This window comes from Rhinoraja longicauda, chromosome 5 (genome assembly GCF_053455715.1).
Source record: "Rhinoraja longicauda isolate Sanriku21f chromosome 5, sRhiLon1.1, whole genome shotgun sequence".
Taxonomy (NCBI): Eukaryota; Metazoa; Chordata; class Chondrichthyes; order Rajiformes; family Arhynchobatidae; genus Rhinoraja; species Rhinoraja longicauda.
Window position 1 is genome coordinate 86167172 of NC_135957.1, and position 27151 is coordinate 86194322.

General features: G+C 45.7%; 1 protein-coding gene and 1 pseudogene across 9 annotated transcripts in view; one reads left to right on the plus strand and one right to left on the minus strand.

Moving 5' to 3' along the window:
* amd1 (adenosylmethionine decarboxylase 1) overlaps positions 1-18893 on the plus strand; it is a 70756-nt gene extending 51863 nt beyond the window's left edge. For 7 of the 9 annotated variants that reach the window (XM_078399902.1, XM_078399905.1, XM_078399901.1 and 4 more), the window contains 7 exons: positions 1855-1957; positions 6651-6728; positions 7754-7796; positions 10408-10552; positions 10646-10738; positions 15239-15394; positions 17174-18893. In XM_078399902.1, coding sequence (XP_078256028.1) covers positions 1855-1957; positions 6651-6728; positions 7754-7796; positions 10408-10552; positions 10646-10738; positions 15239-15394; positions 17174-17311 — 756 coding nt within the window. In that variant the 3' untranslated portion in view covers positions 17312-18893. The remainder of the gene's footprint in view (positions 1-1854; positions 1958-6650; positions 6729-7753; positions 7797-10407; positions 10553-10645; positions 10739-15238; positions 15395-17173) is intronic. The other 2 variants (XM_078399903.1, XM_078399906.1) reach the window with 1 other exon arrangement.
* A 7922-nt stretch (positions 18894-26815) lies between these two features.
* On the minus strand, positions 26816-26925 carry LOC144594121 (5S ribosomal RNA; annotated as a pseudogene).
* Positions 26926-27151: the final 226 nt, after the last annotated feature.

A 27151-nucleotide genomic window follows, 5' to 3' on the forward strand; every position in this document is an offset into this window, starting at 1 on the left:
TCATCCATATCATCAGCAACCTAGCCTGATCTCTACATTGATGCCATTATCAGGAAAACATCAACTTATTTACTTCTGAAAAGATTCAGAATGTTCACAAGATCACCGTGATCTTCTACAGATGTGCTATAGAAGCGTTATGATGTGATGTATGGTATGGGTAACGACCCTACTCTTGACTGCCTGAACCTGCAGAGAGTGGTGAACACAGCCCAGTCCATCACCGGCTCGTTACTTCCTTCCATCCAGTCCATCTTCAGGGTTTGTTGCATCAGGAAGGCTGGAAGTATCGTCAAGGATGCCTGCCCCGGCCATTCCCTCTTCACTCTTCTAGATACACAAGCTTCAAAGCTCAAACGACCAGACTAAAGATCGTCTGAAGTCCCCACTGCTGTCCAATCCCTGAATAAATCTTGTCTTTCAAATCTTGCTCGGTGCTGCCCTGTACTCTTACACTTAACTCTACTTCATTCCGTTATGAACTAATCTACACTAGATCTATTTCTAGTTTGTGCACTCAAACTCCTCCCACCCTTACTCCAGGGATGGTGAAGGGTGTACATTTGCAAAAACAAATAGTTTTTATTCCGTGTGAAGGATGGGAGAGGAAGGATCGAGAGGATAGTGCCTCTGTAGTAGGGTGTAGCAAATTTGTAGTTGGAATCTCTACTCTGTCGAAATCTCTACTCTGAGCAATCCCAACTGTAAATAAGGGTTCTGTTTGAATTTGGTTCACAGACACATTCTCAAAAGATTCTCTACTTTCCTTTATGGTGGGTATAAATTTTCCCTTCTTGAGATCCTACTTCAATTATAAACAAATTTGAGGGCTATTTATTCTGCACTAAATTTAGCAACAGTGCTATTTGTTGGAGGATCTGACCTGATGTGTTTGACCACAATGCTTGATTAGCTGACATGAACAAGGTTAATCCTTCGCTGGTGTTGTTATCTGTAGGTAAAAATAGTTTAGAGCTTGAGAGTATTTAGAGGAATAGATTGGATAGACGCACAGAGTCTCTGGCCCAGATTAGGGGAATCGAACCAGACATAGGTTTAAGGTGAGGGGGGAAGGAATCTGAGGGGTAACGTTTTCACGCAAAGGGTGGTGGGTGTATAGAACGTAGGAGGTAGTTGAGGCAGGGTCTATTGCAACGCTTAAGAAATATTTAGACAGATACATGGATAGGACAGATTTGGAAGGATATGGGCCCATACGCAGGCAGGTGGGACTAGTGTAGATGGGACATGTTGGTCAGTGTGGGCAAGTTGGGCCGAAGGGCCTGTTTTAAATGCTTTTTGTCTCTGAGCTTATATTTAAAAAAGAGAGACTTAAATGTAATTATTTTTTTGATGGGGGTGTTCTGTCGAAAGCAAACAATGTTCCCTGGCTACTTGCAGCTTGATGCAACAAAGTGCTTGGTGGGTTATTCTGGAGGTAGTTAAAGCAACATCTTTGTATTCCAGACAGCCAGATGCAAATGTCTACAGAGTTTCTTCCTCCAGAAAACTCTTGAACCAATGTGTTTTTTAGAATGATCTAATTGCTATTTTCATCTGCATTATTTTTAATTTCCCAGATTTTTTAAAATGCATCTATTGTAATCTTGACCAACATACTGGCAGTTAACTGATCAAAGTGGTATGATTAGGGTCATTTTTGGAATAGATGTATGCTGGTAAAATGGACTGTTCATAAAAATCAGGGGTTTAATTGTGACAGGGAGTTAATGCAACTGTTTTAATCTCTTCAATATTAAAACAAGCAGGTGGTATGCAGGATGTTAGTTGATTTTAATGCACTATATTGCTTCCCATTTAATGAAACGTTCTGTGTAAATGTTTCAAACGCAGGATTTTTTCTATTCCCGTAAAAACTTTGTGAAGCCAGCACATCAGGAATATCCACATAGGAACTTTCAGGAGGAGGTGGAATTTCTGGATATGGTTTTTCCAAGTAAGTTTCGATCAGTACAAAAAGCATCGTTTTAGAATTTCAGTCTAATTATGACTCTTGGTAAAATGTGTAGGAAAGAACTGCAGATGCTGATTTAAACCGAAGATAGACACAAAAAGCTAGAGTAACTCAGCGGGTCAGACTGCATCTCCAGAGAAAAGGAAAAGGTGACGTTTTGGGCTGAGGCCCTTCTTCAGACTGAGAGTCAGGGGAATGACCTTTCCCCTGGTCTTTCCTTTGACTCTCAGTCTGAAGAAGGGTCTCAGCCCAAAACGTCACCTTTTCTCCAGGGATGCTGTCTGACCCGCTGAGTTACTCCAGCTTTTTGTGTCTATCTATGGCTCTTGGTAAGATATAGAACATGGAAAAATACAGTATTGGGACAGGCCTTTTGGCCCACAATATCTGTGCTGAAAACAATGCCAGGTTAAACTGATCTCATCTGCATGCGTATGATCCATATCCCTCCACTCCCTGCATATCCATGTGCCTATCTAAATGCCACTATGGTGTCTGTCTCCACCACATTCCAGGCCCCCACCATTCTGTTTAAAAAAAAACTTGCCCCACACATCTCCATTAAATTTGCCTCTCTCATCTTAGTGCCCTCGAGTGTTGGATGTTTCCAGCCTGGGAATAAAGTTCTGACTACCCTATCTGTACCCCCTCAAGATTTTATATACTTCCATCAGGATTACTCTCAAGTAACTTTCCAACTACAGATGTTAAGCTCACCAGCCGAGAGTTCCCAGCATTTTCCCTGCAGCCCTTCTTGAATAGAGGCACAACATTTGCCACCCTTGACTCTGCTATCTTTAAGAGCTCTATCTAAACTCTATCTTGAAAGCATCCAGAGAATTGGCGTACACTGCCTTCTGAGGCAGAGAATTCCACAGATTCACAACTATCTGAGTGATTTTTTTCCCCCTCATCTCCGTTCTAAATGGCCTACCCCTTATTCTTAAACTGTGGCCCCTGGTTCTGGACTCCCCCAACATTGGCAACATGTTTCCTGCCTCTAGCATGTCCAATCCCTTAATAATCGTATATGTTTCAATAAGATCCCCTTTCATCCTTCTAAATTCCAGTGTATACAAGCCCAGTCGCTCCATTCTTTCAACATATGACAGTCCCACCATCCCGGGAATTAACCTCATGAAGCTACGCCGCACTCCCTCAATAGCAAGAATGTCCTTCTTCAATGTCGCTCCAGTCTTTCAACATATGATAGTCCCGCCATTCCGGGAATTAACCTAGTAAACCTTCGCTGCATGCCCTCAATAGCAAGAATATCCATCCTCAAATTTGGAGACCAAAACTGCACACAATACTCCAGGTGTGGTCTCACGGGGGCCCTGTACAACTGCAGAAGGACCTCTTTGCTCCTATACTCAACTCCTCTTGTTATGAAGGCCAACATGCCATTAGCTTTTTTCACTGCCTGGTATGCCTGCATGTTTACTTTCAGTGTCTGATGAACAAGGACACCCAGATCTTCTTGTACTTCCCCATTTCCTAACTTGACACCATTCAGATAATAATCTGCCTTCCTATTCTTACCACCAAAGTGGATAACCTCACATTTATCCACATTAAACTGCGTCTGCCATGCATCCGCCCACTCACACAACCTGTTCAAATCACCCTGCATCCTCATAGCATCCTCCTCACAGTTCACACTGTAAGCTTTGTCATCTGCAAATTTGCTAAAGTTACTTTTAATCCCTTCATCTAAGTCATTAATATATATTGTAAATAGCTGTGGTCCCAGCACCGAGCCTTGCGGTACCCCACTAGTCACTGCCTGCCATTCTGAAAGGGACCCGTTAATCCCTACTCTTTGTTTCCTGTCTGCCAACCAATTTTCTATCCATGTCAGCACCCTACCCCCAATACCATGTGCTCTAATTTTGCCCACTAATCTCCTATGTGGGACCTTATCAAAGGCTTTCTGAAAGTCCAGGTACACTACATCCACTGGCTCTCCAATTTTCCGAGTTACATCCTCAAAAAATTCCAGAAGATTAGTCAAGCATGATTTCCCCTTTGTAAATCCATGCAGACTCGGAACGATCCTGTTACCGCTATCCAAATGTTCCGCAGTTTCTTCTTTTATAATTGACTTCAGCACCCCAGTGGTATGAACATTGATTTCTCTAACTTCAGATAGCCCTTGCTTTCCCTCTCTATCCCCTCTCCCTTCCCAATTCTCCCACCAGTCTTCCTGTCTATCTTTGTCCCGCCCCCTCCCCTGACATCAGTTTGAAGAAGGGTCTCGACCCGAATCGCCACCCATTCCTTCTCTCCCGAGGTGCTGCCTGACCCGCTGAGTTACTCCAGCATTTTGTGTCTACCTTCGATTTAAACCAGCATCTGCAGTTTTTTTCCTACACAGTTCAGTTTAGTTTATTGTCACTGTACCCGAGGTACCATGCAACGCTTTAGTGTGCTCTCCAGTCAGCGGAAAGACAATACATGATTACAATCGAGCCAGTTGCAGTGAAAAGATACACGATAAGGGAATAACGTTTAGTGCAAGATAAAGCCAGCAAAGTTTGATCAAGGTCACCAAAGCTACATCCTCAAAACATTCCGAGTTACATCCTCAAAAACTTCCAGAAGATTAGTCACGCATGATTTCCCCTTCGTAAATCCATGCTGACTCGGACCGATCCTGTTATTGCTATCCAAACGTGCCGCAATCTCATCTTTTATAATTGACTCCAGCATCTTCCCCACCACTGATGTCAGTCTAACTGGTCTATAATTCCCTGTTTTCTCTCCCTCCTTTCTTAAAAAGTGGGATAACATTAGCTACCCACCAATCCACTGGAACTGGTCCTGAATCTATAGAACATTGAAAAATGATCACCAATATGTCCACAATTTCTAGAGCCATTTCCATAAGTACCCTGGGATGCAGACCATCAGGCCCTGGGGATTTATCAGCTTTCAGTCCCATCAGTCTACTTAGGTAGACTAATGTAAATTTCCTTCAGTTCCTCAGTCACCCTAGGATCTCTGGCCACTAGAACATCTGGGAGATTGTGTCTTCCTCAGTGAAGACAGATCCAAAGTACCTGTTCAACTCGTAATGCCATTTCCTTGTTCTCCATAATAAATTCCCCTGCTTCTGTCTTCAACGGACCCACATTTGTCTTAACTAGTTTTTTCCTCTTCACATATCTAAATAAGCTTTTACTATCCTCCCTTATATTCTTGGCTAGCTTACCTTCGTACCTCATCTTTTCTCCCCGTATTGCCCATTTAGTTATCTTCTGTTGCTCTTTAAAAGTTACCCAATCCTCTGGCTTCCCGCTCATCTTTGCTATGTTATACTTCTTACTTTCATTTTTATACTGTCCTTGACTTCCCTTGTCAGCCACGGTCGCCTCTTACTCCCCCTTAAAATCTTTCTTCCTCTTTGGAATGAACTGATCCTGCACCTTCTGTATTATTCCCAGAAATACTTGCCATTATTGTTCCACCGTCTTCCCTGCTCGGGTCTCTTTCCAGTCAACTTTGGCCAGCTCCTCCCTCATGCCTCCATAGTCCCCTTTGCTCAACTGTAATACTGACACTTCCGGTTTTCCCTTGTCCCTCTCAAATTGTAGATTAAAACATCATATTATGATCACTACCTCCTAATAGCTCTTTAACCTTGAGTTCCCTTATCAAATCCGGTTCATTACACAACACTAAATCCAGAATTGCCTTCTCCCTGGTAGGCTCCAGTACAAGCTGCTCTAAGAATCTATCTCAGAGGCACTCCACAAACTCTCTTTCTTGGGGTCCAGTACCAACCTGCTTTTCCCAGTCTACCTGCATGTTGAAATCTCCCATAACCACCATAGGGTAGCATTACCTTTGCGACATACCAATTTTAATTTTTGATTCAACTTGCACCCTATATCCAGGATACAGTTTGGAGGCCTGTGGATAACTCCCATTATGGTCTTTTTACCCTTACAATTCCTCAGTTCTATCCATACTGACTCTACATCTCCTGATTCTATGTCACCCCTTGCAAGGGACTGAATATCATTCCTTACCAACAGAGCTATCCCACCCCCTTTGCCCACCTGTCTGTCTTTTTCGATAGCCATGTCTCTGTAATCCTCACAACATCATACTTGCCAATTTCTAACTTAGCCTCAAGCTCAACCACTTTATTTCTTACTTTGCACATTCATGCACAGCACTTTAACTTCGGTATTCACCTCCCCTCTCACACCGGTCACTATTGGCCCTGACCGTACTCTCTTATCATGCACAAAGATATGTTGGAATGAATGAAGACTTCAAATCAAGGGTAGCACCATTTTTTTGTATGCGAAGAGAAATGTTTAATGTTGATATGTAATTCTTCCATCTTATGTACCTGCTGTCATCTTTAACAGTTCACAGTTGTGTCTCATAGAAGCAGAGTAATATATACCTAACCATACCAGAGTGATGGTCTCAATTTCCCAAAGTAATCTCTTCTCTAAGTGATGCTAAGAAATGGGAATGATGGAATAGCTTTGTTTTTTTGTACTGGGAATAAATTTGTATTTGGCCTTTCTAGCTAGAATAGAAGATTTTTCTCTAAATCAAAATTAAGAGACCAATATCCAACCTGTGCTCACTTTCTTTTTCCACACCTGCTCTCTGTCGCTAGAGTTTAATTTCTGCTATTGTCTTGATATTTCAGAGAGCCACGAACTAAAAAAGACACAAAGTGCTGGAGTAACTCAGCGGGTCAGGCAGCATCTCTGGAGAACATGGATAGGTGACGTTTCGGGTCGGGAACTTTCTTCAGACTTATTGTGGGTGGGGGGGGAGAAAGCTAAAAAGAGAAGGGGCAGGACAAAGCGTGGCGAGTGATAGGTGGATACAGGCAGATAGTTGGATCAGGCCAGAGATGAAAAGTCAGAGGGTGTAAGATGAGGATAGAAGAGTTGAGAATTGTGAAGCCAGATGAAGTAACAAGGTAGGAGGGGAAAGGTGTCAAATGGGTGCGTGTGGAGAAGGGGCATAGGGAAGGGGGTAGAATGAAAGTTGTCTGTAGCGTAGTTGCCTAAAATTGGAGAATTCAATACTCGTACCATTGGGTTGTGAGCTGCCCAAGCGGAATATGAGGTGCTGTTCCTCCAGCTCGCGTGTGGCCTCACTCTGGCAATGGGGAGGGCCCAGGACAGAAAGGTCAGTGTGGGAATGGGATGGGGAGTTTAAATGGTTGGCAACTGGGAGATCCAATAGGCTTTGGCAGACGAGCCCAAGTGTTTGGCGGTGGTCGCTGAATCGGCGCTCGGTCTCGCCGGTGTGAAGGAAGCCGTACCCAGAGCACTGAATGTGGTCAGATGAGGCCACGAGCTCATTGATTTTGATGGCTGATTGTTTGCTGTCAAGCCTTTGAAGTTGAAATACGGGTTGGGCATCTTCTCTGGGGAGAGAGAAAGAGAAGCAATAAATTTTTCAGATCTATGACCTTTACAGTAGCAACTGCATTCCATGCAATATATTTCTGTTCCTTGCTTTCCTTCCAGATCTCGAGACAATCCCAATGTGGTTTGTTCTTCCTCACAACTAAATAGAAAAATAATCATAAGCTGCCATAAGCACTACTATAACTTGTTTCTTCATTTGTCCACTTCTGCATATGGGAATACCAAGCTAACTCGTAATCAAATATAAATCTTGTTTGGCATTTCAGTTCTGGGTAGAGTCAGTGAAGTGAATTTTGAAATTTTAAATCCAAAATGGGAGATTTTACAAAATAGCCATTCCTAATGGAGAATGTTTATTCTTTACTAGATGGGGCAGCCTACTGCATGGGACGTATGAATTCTGATTGCTGGTAAGTTGCTTTATTATACTATTTTTATTTTAATTGCCTGTATGGGCCATAGGATCCAATTAATTTTTAATTGCTAAGAATATTACCTTTAACCATAAAAAGACACAAATTGCTGGAGTAACTCAGCAGGCCAGGCAGCATTCTTGGGGAACATGGAGAGGTGGCATTTAGGGTCAGGATCCTTATTTAGACTTTTCCGTTTACCTTATTTGTTTTCAAATGATGTAATATATTGTGCCATATTTAGATTTAGAGATACAGTGCGGAAACAGGCCCTACGGCCCACCGGGTCCGCGCCGCCCAGCGATCCCCGCACATTAACACTATCCTACACACACTAGGGACAATTTTATTTTACATTTGCCCAGCCAATTAACCTATATACCTGTACGTCTTTGGAGTGTGGGAGGAAACCGAAGATCTCGGAGAAAACCCACGCAGGTCACGGGGAGAACGTACAAACTCCGTACAGACGGCGCCCGTAGTCAGGATCAAACCTGCGTCTCCGGCGCTGCATTCGCTGTAAGGCAGCAACTCTACCGCTGCGCCACCGTGCCGCCCATATCAAAGCATAGGAAAGGCGACACAACAACAAGCTTGCAATCAATTTCACTTTGGTATTGCCCTTTTAGTTCCTGGTTAAAGTTGATTCAATCCTAGGTTATGAGTGAACACCAACTGTACGACATAGAACAGCGGAGCACAGGAACAGTCCTGCGGCCCACAATGTCCGTGCTGAACATGAAGCCAAGATTAACTCATCTCATCTGCCCGCACGTGATCCATGTCTCTCCATTCCCAGCATATCCATGTGCCTATCCAAAAGCCTCTTAACTGCCACTGTCGTATCTGCCTCCATCACAATGATTGGCAGCAACTTCCATAGATAGGACAGGTTTAGAGGGATATGGGCCAAATACAGGCAGGTTGGACTAGTGTAGATCGGGCATGTTGGACGTTGTGGGCAAGTTGGTCCAAAGGGCCTATTTACATGCTGTGAGACTCTGTTGATCTAATCCATTACCCTCAGTGCAAAAAAGACAACTCACCCTGCAGATGTTAACCCTTTCACCTTAAAGCTTTGACGTTTCCACCCTGGGGTAAAGATTCTCACTGTCCACCTCACAATTGTATGTGCTTCTGTCAGGAACCCCATCCAATAGTCAATAGTCATTTATTTGTCACATACACATAAATGTGTAGTGAAATGAAAAATTACCCGCAGTTCAACAATAAGACCAATAAGAATAATTAATAAAAATACAATAACACATACAATCATAAACTAACACTAAACAAAAGAAACATCCATCACAGTGAGTCTCCTCCAGTCACCTCCTCACTGTGATGGAAGGCCAGAATGTATTTTTCTCTTCCCTGCCTTCTTCTCCCGCGGTCAGGCTGTTGAAGTTGCCACGTCGGGGCGGTCATGGCTCCCGACATTGAAGCCTCCGTCGACGTAGAAAAATCCCGCGGCCTATTTCAGTCGCAGCCGTTCCCGCAGCATCCGAAGGCAGCCAGCGCCGCAGGTGGTGAGTTCGGGCCGCGGGCTCTGCGAACCAGAGCCCGGGTGGTCCCAACTGGAGCCCGCCAGCTCCAGGTGCATGGCCGGTGGTAGGCCGCAGCGGGAACGGAGACACGACACAGAAACAAAGGTCGCATCTCCGTTCGGGAGAGACACTTTTACAGTTCCCTTCCCACTACCCACCCCCCACAACATACAACCACAAACACTACACCATATTTAAACTACAATTCAGACAAAAACAACAAAAAATACAAAAGACAATCGGACTGCAGGCAAGCCGCAGCTGCAAGGGCAGTGCTGGCTCCACCTCCAGCGTTCCAGAGAAAACAGTCCATCTGTCAAATCTCTTCCTGTGGCTAATACCCTCTAATTCAGGCATCATTCTGGTAAACCTCGTGCACCAATGCCTCGACATTCCTGGAATGGGATTACCGGAACTGCACACAATATTCCAAATACCGTCCAACCCAAGTCCTATAAAGCTGTGGCATGACTCACTGTCTCTTATATAGTGAGGCCCGCCGGAAATTGGAGGAGCAGCACCTCATATTTCGCCTGGGCAGTTTGCGGCCCGGTGGTATGAACGTCGACTTCTCCAACTTCAGATAGCTCCTCTGTCCCTCCCTTCCCCTCCTCCTTCCCAGATCTCCCTCTATCTTCCTGTCTCCACCTATATCCTTCCTTTGTCCCACCCCCGACATCAGTCTGAAGAAGGGTCTCGACCCGAAACGTCACCCATTCCTTCTCTCCCGAGATGCTGCCTGACCTGCTGAGTTACTCCAGCATTTTGTGAATAATACTATATGCGGTGCTGGCTTGAAGGGCCAAAAGGCCTCCCCCTGCTCCTATTTTCTATATATGCCTTCGTTCTTCTTGTGTTACCATTTTCAGGGAGTTATGGGCTTGCACCACCAGGTCCTGCTGTACATCAATGTTGTTAAGGGTTATGCCATTAACTGAATACTTTTCCCTTGCATTCGAACGCTTAATTATTGGAAGCTGTGCGCTGTGTTTAGTATTGTGTTTAGTTGGCATTTGTGAAAGGTCTGATTTAATACAAATGTCCTTGTTTGTTTGGTGCAGGTATCTTTACACTCTGGATATGTCAGAGGATAGCGGGATCAAACAGCCAGATCAGACACTCGAGGTACTGATGAGCGAGCTTGATCCAGCTGTCATGGACCAGTTCTTCATGAAAGATGGTGTTACTGTAAATGAAGTCACTCGAGTATGTATTAACTTAACTTCTAACATAAAAAAAGACATCGGCTAATTTTTTTAAAGAAATCCTACAAAATGTTAAATTTGTCTTCTGTTGCAGATGAGTGGAATTCGTGACCTGATACCAGGTTCAGTGATTGACGCCACGTTGTTCGATCCTTGTGGCTATTCAATGAATGGAATGAAAGTGGATGTGAGTATGTGCCCTGTTACTAAATGTCCGCTTCTCTCACTCTCTCTCCCTTGTTTCCTTTCATCTTTCACATCTCTCCAACAACTGTGGGTGGCAGAGAGGTGCAGCGGTACAGTTGTTGCCTCACGACGCTAGGGATCCGGGTTCCATCCTGACTTTGGGTGCTGTCTGTGTGAAGTTTGTACGTTCTTCCCGTGACCACGTGTGTTTCTTCCAGCTGCTCCGTTTTTCTCCCACACTCCGAAGACGTGCGGGTTTGTAGGTTAATTGGCTTTTGTAAATTCCCCCTCGTGTGGAGGGGGCGTTAGTGTGAATGGGTGAACGATGGGCGGCGTGGGCCAAAGGCCCCGTTTCCATGGCACATCTCTAAACAAAAACATTAGTGGACTTGTGTTGTCTTTCTTTGAACACAGCTGGCAAAGCAGGGCTTTCCCGCTCAGCAAAGTACTTGAATATACCACCGGGTGGCACCGCAATGGCAGCCTCGCCAACAGTCTGTCTTTTTGTCTATTTTTTTGTTATTTTTAGTTTTAAATGTTTTAAAAGTTTGTGTTAATGTCCCTAGTTTGTTTTATGTGGGGGGGGGGGGGGGGGGTCAGGGGAGATTTTTTTTCAATCTCTTACCTTGCCGGAGATGCGATTGTTTTCCGGATCGTATCTCCGGCCGCTGTGCGGCCTAACATTATGGAGCTGGCGGCCTTGCTCGAGACTGACTTTGAGCCCCACCGCGGGGCTGTGGACCACCGGAGCCTGCGATCCCTTGCCTGGGATCGACGCTCCAACGGCGGCCTGCGGACGTCACCATCAAGGAGCTCGCAGTCTCGGTTAGAGATTGATGTTGGGAAGCTCCAAAGAACGCAAAAAGGTTGGACCAGCCCAGACCCGGGTCACATCGCCCGGCGCGGGGGTGCTGAGATCCCCCCGATGTAGGAGATTGATCGCCCCGACGGGAGACCACCGGCTACAGGAGTCAACATCGTCCCGTCACCGGAAGGCTGGAGCCGCAGGAGAACAAAGAAGGGAGAGAGAGAACTTTTTTTCGCCTTCCATCACAGTGAGGAATGTGGAGGAGTCACTGGTGGATGTTCATGTAAAAATATATTTTGTGTGTTCTGTTGCTTTTTATTGATATGACTGTGGCAAATGAAATTCCTGGTAATGTTGCAAAACATACTTGACTAATAAAGTATGATGGTGATGAATAGAGCCAGGATTTTCCCATAAGTGTCTTTTCATGCCTTTTTGGACGATTTCAGCAAGATAATGCCTTTTTCACGATCGAGTGCCTATATCAGCCTTTTACTGCCATGTTAACGTAACTTACAAGAAAATCTCCACCACCGGGGGCGCCACCGTCAGCCGTTCATTCGTGGGTAGTGGACGAGGCCCCAGTCTTTTGTAGTCAGGCTGTAAGTGGGTGTTAAGTGGTGATTGGAGAGGGGTGGGTGGGGAAGGGTCCAGTCTTTTCAAACTGGAGTCAGGCTGTGAGTAGGGGTGAAATGTTTGGGGGAAGTGGGTACCAGGGTTAAGTTTCTGTTTATCGAACCTGCTGTAGAACCCGTTCAGGTCGTTGGTCAGCTGACAATTGTCCAAGTTTTCCTCTTGCAGCTTGTGATTTCTTGCAAACTGAAGAAGAGTCATTAGCTGAGAACTTGCTCCTTAACTTCTCAGAGTACCTTTCCTTGGCAGCTCTGATTCCTGTTCTCAGCTTGTACTTGGCCTGTCTGTAGAGGTCTGCATCCCTGCTCCTGTAGGATCTACCCCGACAAGCGTCAAAATGCCTAAAGTCAAGTCAACGCCTTGTAAAAAACTGAACGATTTGGTGAGAGTGTGCGGGAGTGATATATTCTTTACAGACAACTGTGTGCTGTTTTGCAAAGCATGTGAGAAAGCAGTGAATCATGAGAAGAAATATTTTGTCTCCCAGCACGTACAGACAGCTAAACACAAGTCGGCGGCAGAGAAACTGAAGGCGGCAAATACCCAAGCTTGTCTGCTCACTACATTCACTCCTGGCTCCAGTCGCAAATCTGAGTTTAGGTGATCTGTGCAAGGCATTCATTGATGCTGGAATTCCACTGTGGAAATTGGAAAACAAATCTCTCAGAGGTTTTTTAGAGAAATGCACAGAGGAACATATACCGAGCAAGTCATCATGACGGAAAAATTATGTTGACAGCAACTTCAACATTGTTGTGCAGAAAATTAGACATGAAGTTGCATGCAACAAAATATGGATCTCAATAGATGAGACAACCGATGCTGTGGGAAGATATGTTGCCAATGTGGTCATCGGTACACTTGAGGCAGGTCAACCATCAAAGGAGTATTTGTTGACATCGGAAGTATTGGAGAAGTCAAACAGCTCAACTATTGCTCAGTTGCTTACATCTTCACTTGCTGTACTTTGGCCAGAAGGTATAAAACACAAGAATGTTCTTCTGTTTGTGATTGATGCAGCTCCAAACATGAAAAAAGCTGCTCGTGCTCTTAAAGTTTTATTCCCCAAAATGTTGCATTTGACATGCTTAGCTCACGGACCCCATAGAATTGCCGAGCACATACATAGCTTGTTTCCAAATGTCGATCGCCTAGTTTCCAATGTCAAGAAAATCTTCCTCAAACCACCGTCACGTGTGCAGTTGTTCAAGGAAATGGCACCCGAGATTCCGCTACCTCCTCAGCCCGTTTTGACTAGGTGGGGTACATGGCTCTCGGCTGTACTCCACTATGCTGCAAATTTTGAAAAGGCAGAAGAAATCGGCAACTGTTTTGAAGAAGAAGAATCTGCTGCAGTCAGGATCGCCAGTGAAATCATGCAGAAAAAGTCCCTCCACCGCGATCTTGTGTTTATTGCTTCCAATTTTGCAAACTTCCCACAAGCTATCACTTCCCTTGAGAAACGTGGCGAAACATTAGTAAATAACTTGCAGGTCTTCATCAAAGTAACTGATGATATTTGTAAAGTTCCTGGCAATGTAGGTAAAGACATACAAGGAAAATGTGAGAGAGTGATTTTAGGTAACAAAGACCTTGAAGAAATACAAAACATAACTAAAGTTCTCAAAGGTAGTTGTTATGTACAAGATATCGACATGAATATAGTCTGTAGCTTGTTTCGGGTATGCACCTGCGACCTCAGCTGGGGTAGAAATAGGTTTTTCACAACTGAAGCATATTCTGTCTGACAGACGTCATACATTAACATCAGATAATTTGAAAAAAATGCTGGTAATTATGTGCAACCAGGCAACTTTGGTCAATCAATGTAGTATACCTTTATATTATCATTTTTAACCATATTTTGGTGGTGGGGGAAATACATGCATTTTTTGTCAATAAATCCCTTTCTCGTGCTTTTTTTGTCATTTTATTATGCCTATTTTGCCTGCCTATTTCAGAGATTTTTAGCGCCTAAACATCCTGGCTCTATTTATCGGTTCAGGCCATCTCAGCACCGATCAGTTCCACAGTCTGCCTAGCGTTTTCCTTGGAAATGCAATCAATGCATGTTTTGCTTCAATAACCCCTAACCCAAGTGGTCAAACATCACGAGTTCTTGGAGCAGAATTAGGCCATTCGGCCCATCAAGTCTACTCTGCCATTCAATCATGGCTGATCTATCTCTCCCCCTCAACAGCATTCTCCTGCCTTCGCCCCATCACTCCTGACACCCGTACTAATTATACTTAAAAGTATCCTGCGCACAAAACATTGTTTTTCCTAAGCAGATGGCAAGAATGCATATTTTGAACCATTGGTGAATATATCGTGATCCAGTAGAGATCTGAGTCTGCGTTCCAGAAGTAAAAGATAGAAATACTTAATTTTAGCAACTTAATGAAACCTCAAAGAAAAATCCTAGAGTGTTGGAGTAACTGATCGGGTCAGGCAGCATCTCCTTGAGAATAGATAGGTAATGATTTGGGTCAGGATCCTCTCACTGCTCCCCCTCTGATTCCTGCTCTTTGACCATGAACGTCACCTATCCATGTTCTCCAGAGATGCTGCCTGACTCACTGAGTTACTCCAGCACTCTGTGAAACGTCACCTATCCATGTTCTCCAGAGATGCTGCCTGACTCACTGAGTTACTCCAGCACTCTGAAACGTCACCTATCCATGTTCTCCACAGATGCTGCCTGACCCACTGAGTTACTCCAGCACTCTGTGAAACGTCACCTATCCATGTTCTCCAGAAATGCTGCCTGACCCGCTGAGTTACTCCAGCACTCTGTGAAACGTCACCTATCCATGTTCTCCACAGATGCTGCCTGACCCGCTGAGTTACTCCAGCATTTTCTTTTTTTGTAAACCGGCATCTGTTGTTCCTCGTGCCTCCTACAAAATCTGTTGTTTCATTTCTTCAGCAGTGATATATACCAGATCAGATTTTATAGTCTAAATATGTTCATGAGCGAAAAAAATTTTTTTTTGTGAGTCTGCTTCTATTAATTATTTTTAAATGGTTTGTGATTGAATTCTATTCTTTGTGTTTTAGGGAACTTACTGGACAATTCACATTACCCCAGAGCCAGACTTTTCCTACGTTAGTTTTGAGACTAACCTGGCCCAGACTTCGTATGATGATCTGATCAATACAATTGTTGATGTTTTTAAGCCAGGGAAATTTGTTACGACCCTTTTTGTTAATCAGGTGAGAATCCAGATCTCCCTCCAAAGCATTTCTGTGCACCATAGATTGGGGGGGGGGGGGGGGGGAGAATATGGGCATGGATTGTGGTGAGAGGGGTTGTGAAATCTTGGCAATCCAATTTTGGGAATTGAAATTAATGTTTTAAATCTTGGAACTAACAAGTTGATAAGTGAATGGAAATGCTGAGATTGGAATAAACACCAAACTGCTTTACTGTTTGGAGAAGGACATGTGCTGGCCTTGATAGCCTGATCCACATGCTTTACAAAACCAGGGCTGTAGACGATACCCAAAACACCCGACTCCCGACTCAGACTCCTTGATTTCTTGTGTTTCTGCCTCGGACTACTTGTGTAGGGGGCTGGCTCGAAGGGCTGAATGGCCTACTCCTGCACCTATTGTCTATTGTCTATTGTACCCGACCCCTAGGTATAATAATTGTCAATCTGCTATGATGCCTTTACACAAGATGGCATTTCATAACCACGACATGAATCATCATCAGGCTATTCAGATATTATCCAGACATGTTCACCCAGTAGCAGGTGGAGGGAAATCAGCGGGTGATGGCGTTTGTTTACGTTTTGTTTCTCGTCGTTCTGCCGCCAGAGGGCAGCACGGATGTGATTACTCATTCTCTCGGGTGGAAATAAAGTGTGCAGCATGTTTAAAAAGTGGGATTTTTTTCCCGATTTACATGGTCTCTGAAGTTCATGTTGAAGTCAGAGTCGGGACTTTTTTTCCGACTCCGTCTCCAGCAGCACCAAAATTGGTCCAACTCAGACTGCACGACTCAGACTCCACAGCCCCGTCACATACAACACTGGAACAGGCCCTTCGGATTACGATGTCCGTGCCCAACACTGCCAAGTTAAACTGGTCTCTGCCTGCAGTTGATACATATCTCACCATTCCCTGCATATTCATGTGCCAATCCAAAAGCCTCTTAAACACCACTTTCATGTCTGCCTCCACCACCAGCACCCTGGCAGCGTATTCCAGGCACCCACCATCCTCGTCTCCGCTAGTCCCATTTGTCCACGTTTGTCCCATATCCCGCTAAAGCTTTCCTATCTGTGTATCTGCTCAAATGCCTCTTAAATGCTGAAGAAGGGTCTCGACCCAAAACGTTACCCGTTCCTTCTCTCCAGAGATGCTGCCTGTCCCACTGAGTTACTCCAGTATTTTGTGTCTTTTCTCTTAAATGCTATCATAGTACCAACCTCCTCTTGCAACTTGTTCCGTATCCACAAATTCCTTTCGATTGGATTTTTACTCAATGCTTAATTGAACCAAGAGCGAAACACAGTGCTGGAAGAACTCGGGGTCAGTTGGCATCTGGTGTGGGAATGGCAGGTGATATTTCAGGTCACAACCCTTCTCCAGCACCCTTCCACAGCACCAGAAGCCTGGGTTCGATCCTGACTGCGGGCGCTGTCTGGACGGAGTTTGTACCTTCTCCCCGTGACCTGCATGGGTTTACCCCGAGATCTTTGGTTTCCTCCCACACTCAAAGACGTACAGATTTTGTAAGTTAATTGGCTTGGTATAAAATGTAAAATTGTCCCTAGTGTGTGTAGGGCAGTGCTAGTGTGCGGGCGGGGATCACTGGTGAGTGTGGACTCAGCGGGCCAAAGGGCCTGTTTCCGCGCTGTATCTCTTAGCCTAAACTAAACTAACCTGCAAACTCTTTTGTCTCCACTTCACTGCACAAAGTTTTGTGTGGGTGAATGATAACATTGCTAAACCTTCTCTTTAATAGTTCTCTTTTCTCGGCAGAACTCCAAATGTCGTAGTTCGTTTTCTTCTGCCCAGGACATTGAAGGTTTCAAGCGCCTCGATCGCCAGTGTGCCCAGTTCAACAATTATAACTTTGTCTTTACTAGTTACGTCAAGAAGTGTCGACAGCCGAGTTGAATAGCAAAAGTGAAAAAACGTGAGAAGAAAATGTGCAAAGAAACTTGTGGCAGTTCACTAGTCCAGGGTAGCGAGGGCCAAACTTCACACTGTCACTGTATCCATTTTGTAGGCCCTCTATGTAATCTTAGAATCGTGTCAAGTTTGAAATGTAAGCGTTATTGTAACAAAATGTTGGATATCTTGCATGAATGCTCCTTTCTCTGTTTAGGTATGCTCGGCCATTCTTGCTGTGGTATTGACGTGCATGTAGAACAGTCCCGTGCTTATTGTTTACAGTTAGATAACAATTGCAAAGTTAGAAATGTGTGGTATGTAGATTTTCTACAGGTGACGCCAAAAATTCTCCACAGACAAGGTTTTCGTCCTCATTAGAAGTGAACCCTGGCATGCGTTGAGCAGTTTTGGTTTCCTTTCATTCCTATTTTCTCCGATACATTTCTAGCCATCAATCAATTTTCCTTGCACAGCCTTACACTGGGATAATTTCAGGAGTCGCATCCAGCTCATTATATGTGGTAGATTTTTTTTGTGATGGGTGATTTGTTTGATTTTAATCTTTTTATTTGGATTTAAGATGAAAATTTGCTGCACCGTTTTTAGTCACCAGTTTAATTGACTGACAAGATGTTGAACTTTCTAGCTTAAGCATGCCAGGAATCACCTCAAAATATTATCTGTGGATTCCCTAATTAAACAGGCACTGTGTAAATTGTAATATTTCACATTTTTGTTATCATTTTTGATTGAGCAGAAAAGACAATTGATCATTAGGAAAATAATCTTAAGGACACCTTGTCTTTTCTCTTGGTGGTACAAATAATTTTTTTTACTTTGTTACGATTGAATGAGGTAGTGTGGGCACATGTAGAGAAAGGATGCCAGGGAGGTATGATAAAATTGAAATATTATTTGTTTATAATCAAAAGATGGTTTGGGCTAATTGCCACTGATTTTCTGGTTGTTTTGGGCTGACTTCTAGTAGTTTGAGGTTGTTTTGAACTTCTCTGAGCATACATGATGTGGCATTTGTCTCTTAAATATTTGAACCGTGTAACTTTGGTTAGCTTGGTACGGTTTTTCTATCTTCTAAAATCTGGTTGTTGGTTAAGTGCTGTGTTGAGCACACTTGCACTTCACTGAGTGAGGTTTCCGTTTAAAAGCTGGACTTTCCAATGGTTTGTTTCGGCATTAAGAGAGAAACGATCCATATAGGATGGGTGAGCTTACTGGTGGACCAATCTTTTTTTTGTTAAATTAAGACTTTATTCAATCTTTAACAATTGTGAGCACATCCTCAAGCCTTAAGTTATCAAACCATTCAATTCCATTTATGAGCTGCTGTATACGTTGCTTGAGCTAGCCAAACAGTGCACTCATGTTGACAAATATAATTTTTATAACAGTTGGCAGCCTCCACTGTGAACGATGAGGATATTTGCTCGTTGGTACCTTTAATTGTACCTATTGAGGGGAAATTTTGGCACCATTAAAACATTTTAATGCCAAGTTGTTTAAATATATAAAGTTCTGAAATCTTTTATCTGTACCACAAGATGCGTCAATAAATTTTAAGATTTATGGTATCTGCTCATTTCATCCGATTCTGCTTCAGTTTTTACCCATTGAGCGGTGTGTTTCTTGCATTCACGTATGGAAGTTGTGAAATAAAAGTGGGAATGTTAGAAATGCTAGAGGTGTATCAAATCATGAGGGGAATACACCGATCAGCCAAAACATTATGACCACTGACAGGCGGAGTGAATGACATTGATTATCTTGTTACAATGGCACCTGTCAAGGGGTGGGATATATTAGGCAGCAAGTGAACAGTCAGTTCTTGAAGTTGATGTGTTGGATGCAGGAGAAATGGGCAGGAGTAAAGACCTGAGCGACTTTGACAAGGGCCAAATCGTTATGGCCAGACGACTGGGTCAGAGCATCTCTGAAACGGCAAGGCTTGAGGGGGGCTCCCAGTCAGCAGTGGTGAGTACCGACCGACAGTGGTCCGAGGAGGGACAAACCACAAACCGGCGACAGACAGGGTGTTGGGCGCCCAAGGCTCATCGATGCGCGAGGGCAACGAAGGCTGTCCCATCTGGTCCGAACCAACAGAAGGTCGACTGTGGCACAAGCCACAGAAAATGTTAATGGTGGTCACGGGAGGAATGTGTCACAATACACAGTGCATCGCACCCTGCTGTGTATGGGGCTGCACACGGAGGACCAACAGCATATTAAACAAGTGGTCATAATGTTTTGGCTCATCGGGTTATATTGTTTTGCAGTCTTTTACCCAGAGTAAAGGAATCAAGAACCAGAGTTCATGGTTTTAAGGTGAAAGGGAAAAGATTTCATAGCAACTTTTCCCACACAGAGGGGTGGCAGGTATATGGAACAAGCTGCCAGAAGTGGTGGTTAAAGTAAGTACTGTAACATTTAAGACATGTGCACAGTGTATTTAATAATGAGGGTCTGATGGGTTAAATTAATGCAGTACAATTAAATAGTAACCAAGGTTACCAAAGTCCGTCCATCCTCAGTAGTGGTCATCCTGCTATAGGAAAGATGTCTGAAGAAGAATCTCGACCCGAAACGTCACTCAGAGAGTCCAGGGAGACAAAGGAACTGAAAGAAATTTGCATTGGGCGAGAAATAGTATTGGGTAGACTGATGGGACTGAAGGCTGATAAATCCCCAGGGCCTGATGGTCTGCATCCCAGGGTACTCAAGGAGGTGGCTCTAGAAATCGTGGATGCACTGGTGATCATTTTCCAATGTTCTATAGATTCAGGATTAGTTCCTGTGGATTGGAGAGTATCTAATGTTATCCCAATTTTCAAGAAAGGAGCGAGAGCGAAAAAGAGGAATTATAGACCAGTTAGCCTGAAATCGGTGGTGGGGAAGATGCTGGAGTCAATTATTAAAGAAGTAATAACGGCACATTTGGATAGCAGTAAAAGGATTGGTCCAAGTCAGCATGGATTTATGATGGGGAAATCATGCTTGACTAATGTTCTGGAATTTTTTGAGGATGTGATAAGTAAAATAGATGAAGAGGAGCCAGTGTATCTGGACTTTCAGAAAGCCTTTGATAAGTTCCCACACGGGAGAATAGTGGACAAAATTGGAGCACACTAGGCCAAGTGGACCCATAGGTGCAGCACCCACCCGATCCTCCCCTCTCCTTCCCCCTCACCCTATGCCTTCCACCCCATCCCTCTCCACCACCCACCCTCGGCCCAACCGTGGAGTCGTTGCCAGGCGGAGAGTGCCCCCGTGGGTGGGCAGGGGGGGGAACGGAAAAAGCACGGACCTCGGCCCCGTTTCTCCTGTGCGCCGGGCGTGGAGCCGAATCGTCTCCTGACTGCATGGAGCCGTTGCCGGGCGGGGAGTGTCTCCCGGGGCCGAGGGTGGGCAAGAGTGGACAGGGAGAAGGCACTGGACTCTGCCCCATTTCTCCTGCAGGCCGGGCGTGGAGCTGAAGCCTCTCCTGCAGCTCGGCTGCGATCGGCGGGGACGGCCATCTTGTGGACCCTCTGCCGCGCGCTGCACCACGGGAGGAAGGTCAGGCGCGGGGCACGCCGGGACGGGCGCCGGTCCTCCCGGGGGAGTGGGGGGAGAGCACATTTATTAAAGTTTATGAGGTAAATTGTTTTTAAAAAGTAACAACAGTGGGTTTATTGAGAGCACGGGGGAATGGTGAGTAAGGTGGGCCTAAAATTGTCGCGCTATCGTGTGCCGTTTTGGCTGTGAATCTCAATGAAATAAAGATGTGTAAAATATAGAGGCCGAGGTTGATCCGAGGTCTTTTCCAGGAGGCGGCCGGGCGGGTAGTGTCTCCCAGGGCCGTGGGCGGGCGAGGGGGGACAGGGAAGGGTATCGGGCGTCGAGCGGGAGTTCGGAGCCAATCATTCGACCCAACGTGGGGACGCGGGCCAATCGGGCGTCGAGCGGGAGGTCGGAGCCAATCAATGGACTCCATGTGGGGGTGAGCGGCAGGAGCCAAACAGGACTCACAGGCGACCAATCGGAGCGGGGAGCGGCGGCGCTCCCCCCACGTGGGGCCCGGACCAATCAGGCGTCGAGCGTGTGGTCAGAACAACACAAAATGGCAACCCTCCCCCCTACCGTGCACGCACCGGAGCTGAACTACTTTGGTTCTGTCTTCACTAAGGAAGACATAAATAATCTGCCGGAAATAACAGGGGATCGGGGGTCTAACGAGATGGAGGAACTGAGGGTAATCCAGGTTAGACGGGAAGTGGTGTTCGGTAAATTAAATGGATTAAAGGCCGATAAATCCCCAGCGCCAGATAGGCTGCATCCCAGAGTGCTTAAGGAAGTAGCCTCAGAAATAGTGGATGCATTAGTGATAATTTTTCAAAACTCACCAACTGTTTTGCCGAACACTTTAGATTCTGGAGTAGTTCCTGAGGATTGGAGGGTAGCTAATGTAACCCCACTTTTCAAAAAGGGAGGGAGAGAGAAAACGGGAAATTATAGACCAGTTAGCCTAATATCGGTAGTGGGGAAAATGCTAGAGTCAGTTATTAAAGATGTGATAGCATCACATTTGGAAAGTGGTGAAATCATTGGACAAAGTCAGCATGGATTTATGAAAGGCAAATCATGCCTGACGAATCTTATAGAATTTTTCGAGGATGTAACTAGTAGAGTGGATAAGGGAGAACCAGTCGATGTGTTATATCTGGACTTTCAGAAGGCCTTCGACAAGGTCCCACATAGGAGATTGGGGTACAAACATAAAGCACACGGTATTAGGGGTTCAGTGTTGAGGTGGATAGAGAATTGGTTGGCGGACAGGAAGCAAAGAGTAGGAATAAACGGGTCCTTTTCGGAATGGCAGGCAGTGACTAGTGGGGTACCACAAGGCTCAGTGCTGGGACCCCAGTTATTTACAATATACATTAATGATTTGGACGAGGGAATTGAATGCAACATCTCTAAGTTTGCGGATGACACGAAGCTGGGTGGCAGTGTTAGCTGCGAGGAGGATGCTAGGAGGCTGCAGAGTGACTTGGATAGATTAGGAGAGTGGGCAAATGCATGGCAAATGCAGTATAATGTGGATAAATGTGAGGTTATCCACTTTGGCGGCAAGAACAGGAAAGCAGAGTATTACCTGAATGGTGGCCAATTAGGAAAAGGGGAGATGCAACGTGACCTGGGTGTCATGGTGCACCAGTCATCGAAAGCAAGCGTGCAGGTGCAGCAGGCAGTGAAGAAAGCGAATGGTATGTTAGCATTTATAGCAAGAGGATTTGAGTATAGGAGCAGGGAGGTTCTGCTGCAGTTGTACAGGGCCTTGGTGAGACCGCACCTGGAGTATTGTGTACAGTTTTGGTCTCCTAATCTGAGGAAAGACATTCTAGCCTTAGAGGGAGTACAGAGAAGGTTCACCAGATTGATCCCTGGGATGGCAGGACTTTCATATGAAGAAAGACTGGATAGACTAGGCTTATACTCGCTGGAATTTAGAAGACTGAGGGGGGATCTTATTGAAACATATAAAATTCTTAAGGGGTTGGAGAGGCTAGATGCGGGAAGATTGTTCCCGATGTTGGGGAAGTCCAGAACCAGGGGTCACAGCTTAAGGATAAGGGGGAAGTCTTTTAGGACCGAGATGAGAAAACATTTCTTCGCACAGAGAGTGGTGAGTCTGTGGAATTCTCTGCCACAGAAGGTAGTTGAGGCCAGTTCATTGGCTATATTTAAGAGGGAGTTAGATGTGGCGCTTGTGGTTAAAGGGATCAGGGGGTATGGAGAGAAGGCAGGTACAGGTTACTGAGCTGGATGATCAGCCATGATCATATTGAATGGCGGTGCAGGCTCGAATGGCCTACTCCTGCACCTATTTTCTATGTTTCTATGAACACAACAGGGTAACCCTCCCCCAAATGAGCGCCTGCCGGAGTTCACCCACTCCATCTCACCCCCACCCCAAGCTCACCTCCCTCCATCCCCCCTCCTCCTCATCCCCACCCCGCTCTTCATCCCCCCCACCGCCTGCTCCTACCCCCCTCCTCCTCACCCACTCCATCCCCCCTTCCTTCCCACCCCCCTCTTCCTCCCCCAACACCCTGCCCAAATGCTCTTGTCATCCCGTCCCCCCCACTCATTCCCCCCTCCCCACTCATCCACTCCATCCCCCTAATTCCACGCCCCCTCCTCCAATCCATCCCCCCCACTCTCTCACCCACTCCATCCCTCCCCCCCCCCCCCCCACACACACAATGGCCTTTATCATCGATACTTTTTTTGCATATCTTTCATTCATTGCTCTTTATCTCTCGTTTCCCTTATCCCCAACCGGGTGTGTGGGGCTGTGAGGCAGCAACTCTAGCGCTGTGCCACGGTGCCACTGTTTAATTTGAGTTGTAGTTGTGTTTTATCCAGGTGGTTCTCTTGGAGAAATGGTGTTGATAATTGATGCATGTCGCCTGTGTTAAGTAAAAGTAAAGGAGCGAGGAAGAGAGTTAAAAAGAGAGAGAGAGAGAGAGAGAGAGAGAGAGAGAGAGAGAGAGAGAGAGAGAGAGAGAGAGAGAGAGAGTAGGCGGTGGTGGTCAAGTCAAGTCAATTTTATTTGTATAGCACATTTAAAAACAACCCATGTTGACCAAAGTGCTGTACATCTGATTAGGTACTAATTTTTTTTAAATAAAAAAAAAGAAACATACAGTAGTACGCAAACAGTTCACAGCGCCTCCTCAATGAGCCTCAAACGCTAGGGAGTAGAAATAGGTTTTGAGCCGGGACTTAAAGGAGTCGATGGATGGGGCAGTTCTGATGGGGAGAGGGATGCTGTTCCACAGTCTAGGAGCTGCAACCGCAAAAGCGCGGTCACCCCTGAGCTTAAGCCTAGACCGCGGGATAGTGAATAGCCCCAAGTCGGCTGATCTGAGGGACCTGGAGTTAGAGAGGTGGGTTAGAAGATTTTTGATGTAGGGGGGGGGAATGTCCATTTAGGGCTTTATACGTGAATAGGAAGAGCTTGAAGTTGATTCTGTACCGTACAGGGAGCCAGTGGAGAGAGGCCAGAATCGGGGTGATGTGGTCCCTTTTACGGGTACCCGTCAGGAGTCTCGCTGCGGCGTTTTGGACCAGTTGCAGGCGGGACAGGGAAGATTGGCTGATCCCAGTGTATAGGGAGTTGCAGTAGTCTAGGCGGGAGGAAATGAAAGCGTGAATGATTTTTTCTGTGTCGTCGAATTGGAGGAAAGGTTTGATTTTAGCTATGGTTCGAAGTTGGAAGAAGCTGGCTTTTACCACAGTGTTGACTTGCTTATCAAATTTTAATGCAGAGTCAAATATCATGCAGAGGTTTTTGACATGCGGTTTGACTAGGCAGGATAGACTTCCAAGACTGCCTGTTATCGATTTGATGGAGTCGGGGGGGCCGAATAGGATGACCTCAGACTTGCTCTCATTTAATTGGAGGAAGTTCTGTGCCATCCAACATTTTATGTCCTCAAGGCAGTGTGAGAGGCTGTTTAAATTTGACTGGTTGTTGGGTTTCAGGGGGAGGTAAAGCTGAGTGTCATCGGCATAGCAGTGGAAAGAAATGCCGTGCCTTTGAATAATTTGGCCAAGGGGGAGCATGTATAGAGAGAAGAGAATGGGGCCTAGGATGGAGCCTTGTGGAACTCCGCAGGAGAGGCTAGCTGGAGCAGAGGAATAACTGCCTATGTTGATGGCGAAACTCCTATCTTTGAGGTACGAATCGAACCAGCTCAGGGCAGTGCCATCAATGCCAACCGCGTACCGGAGACGGTCAATAAGGATGGTGTGGTCCACTGTATCGAACGCTGCGCTGAGGTCGAGAAGGAGCAGGATTGCACAGTCGCCGGTGTCGATGGCGAGAAGCAGGTCGTTGTGTACCTTCAACAAGGCAGACTCTGTGCTGTGGTGGGCTCTGAAACCTGACTGGAAACTTTCCAGGATGGTGTTTTGGTGCAGGTAGGGCATTAATTGGTTTAGAATTGCCTTTTCAAGGACTTTTGACAGGAATGGCAGTTTGGAAATGGGTCTGTAGTTGCTAGGCAAGGTGGGGTCTAGGTTAGGTTTTTTCAGTAGGGGCTGGACCACCGCGTGCTTGAAACTGGTTGGAACAGTGCCAGTGGCCAGAGAACTGTTGATAATAGAGAGGATGCTGGGACCGGCTATTGCAATGACATCCTTCAGAAGGGCAGTGGGGGCAGGATCAAGGGGGCAGGTTGCAGGTTTCATAGCGGAGACAAGCTTTGCAACGGAGGATAGAGTGACGGGTTGGAAGCAGTCCAATTTAAATGAACAGACTAGTGAGACAGCTAGGTCACGGGTGGGAGGGGAAATGTTCATTCTAATGTTCTCAACTTTGTTGGTGAAAAATTTAGCGAATTCTTCGCACTTAGCAGGGGACCTAACTAAGCTGGTACTGGGGGCAGGACATATGACAGAGGTAATTGTTCTAAATAGGACCTTGGAGTTATGAGAGTTTTTGGAAATAAGGTCGGAGAAGTATTGTGCTCTAGCAGACTTTACTGCTTCCTGGTATTTGAGAAGATTGTTTCTCAGAATTTCGAAGGAAATTTGAAGCTTGTCACATTTCCACCTCCTTTCTGATTTTCTGCACTCCCTTCTTAGGGCTTTGGTGGAGTCATTGAGCCACGGCCGACCTTTGGGCTTAGGCTTTTTCATTTTAAGGGGAGCGATAAAATCCAGGATGGAAGAGCAAGTGATATTAAATAAAGAGGCGAGATCTTCAGTGCTGAGATGGGGGGGAGAGGCCTCAATAGTGCAGATGTTGGGGGCAGCTGTGAGAGCCTCGGAGAATTTACTGGCAGTCAATGAATTTATGTCGCGGGAGTAGCGAACAGGGAGATGAGATTTTGCGGGAGATAAAGGCAGAGATGCATCAAAAATGATAGCGCTGTGGTCCGATAGACAGGCTTCAGTAGTTTCAATGTTGTAGATTGGGAATCCGGACGATAACACTAGGTCGAGAGTATGGCCTAACTTGTGAGTGGGTCCCGTGGTGTGAAGAGTCAGATTGAAGGACTCAACCAGGTGCATAAATTCACTCACAAGAGGCTTAGTGGGACAGCAAACATGAATATTAAAGTCACCAAGAATCATGATCCGGTCAAATTTGGGCAAAATGCTAGAAATCAGATCAGCAAATTGGGTGATGAAGTCCTTATGCATTTTTGGTGGGCGATACACAAGAACAATTAAGAGGGGATAGGCCAGGCCTACTTTAATTAGTTGCACCTCGAAACTGGAGAAATGATCAGCGTTCAGGAGGCGGCAGTTGAAATGTTTCTTAAACACAGTGGCTAAGCCCCCACCGCGTCCGGAGAGCCGAGGCGTGGTGAAGAAGTCACAGTCATCAGGACAGAGTTCCACGAGTGGAGCAAGCTCACCAGGGTTAAGCCAGGATTCTGTGAGCAGTAAGAAGTCCAATCCACGGGTGGTGACGAAGTCGTTGAGGAGAGGACAAAAAGCCTACGGCACCCGGTATTTCCAGGCGGTCTCCCATCCAAGTACTGACCTGGCCCGAGCTTCCGAGATCAGACGGGATCGGGCGTGTTCAGGCTAGTATGGCCGTAGGCACTGAGTAGCTGCTTGTGCCCACACTTAACCTGCATTTAACACACACTCTTCCTCCCTCTGTCTCACTCTCACGCTCTCTCTCTCACACTCACACACCCTACATTTCTCGCACGTTCTCTCATGCATATTTTCTCTCATACTCTCTCTCTCTCTCACACACACACAACACTCTCACACACATGCAGGCACACACACACACACACACACTCAGAGTCTCTCTCTCTC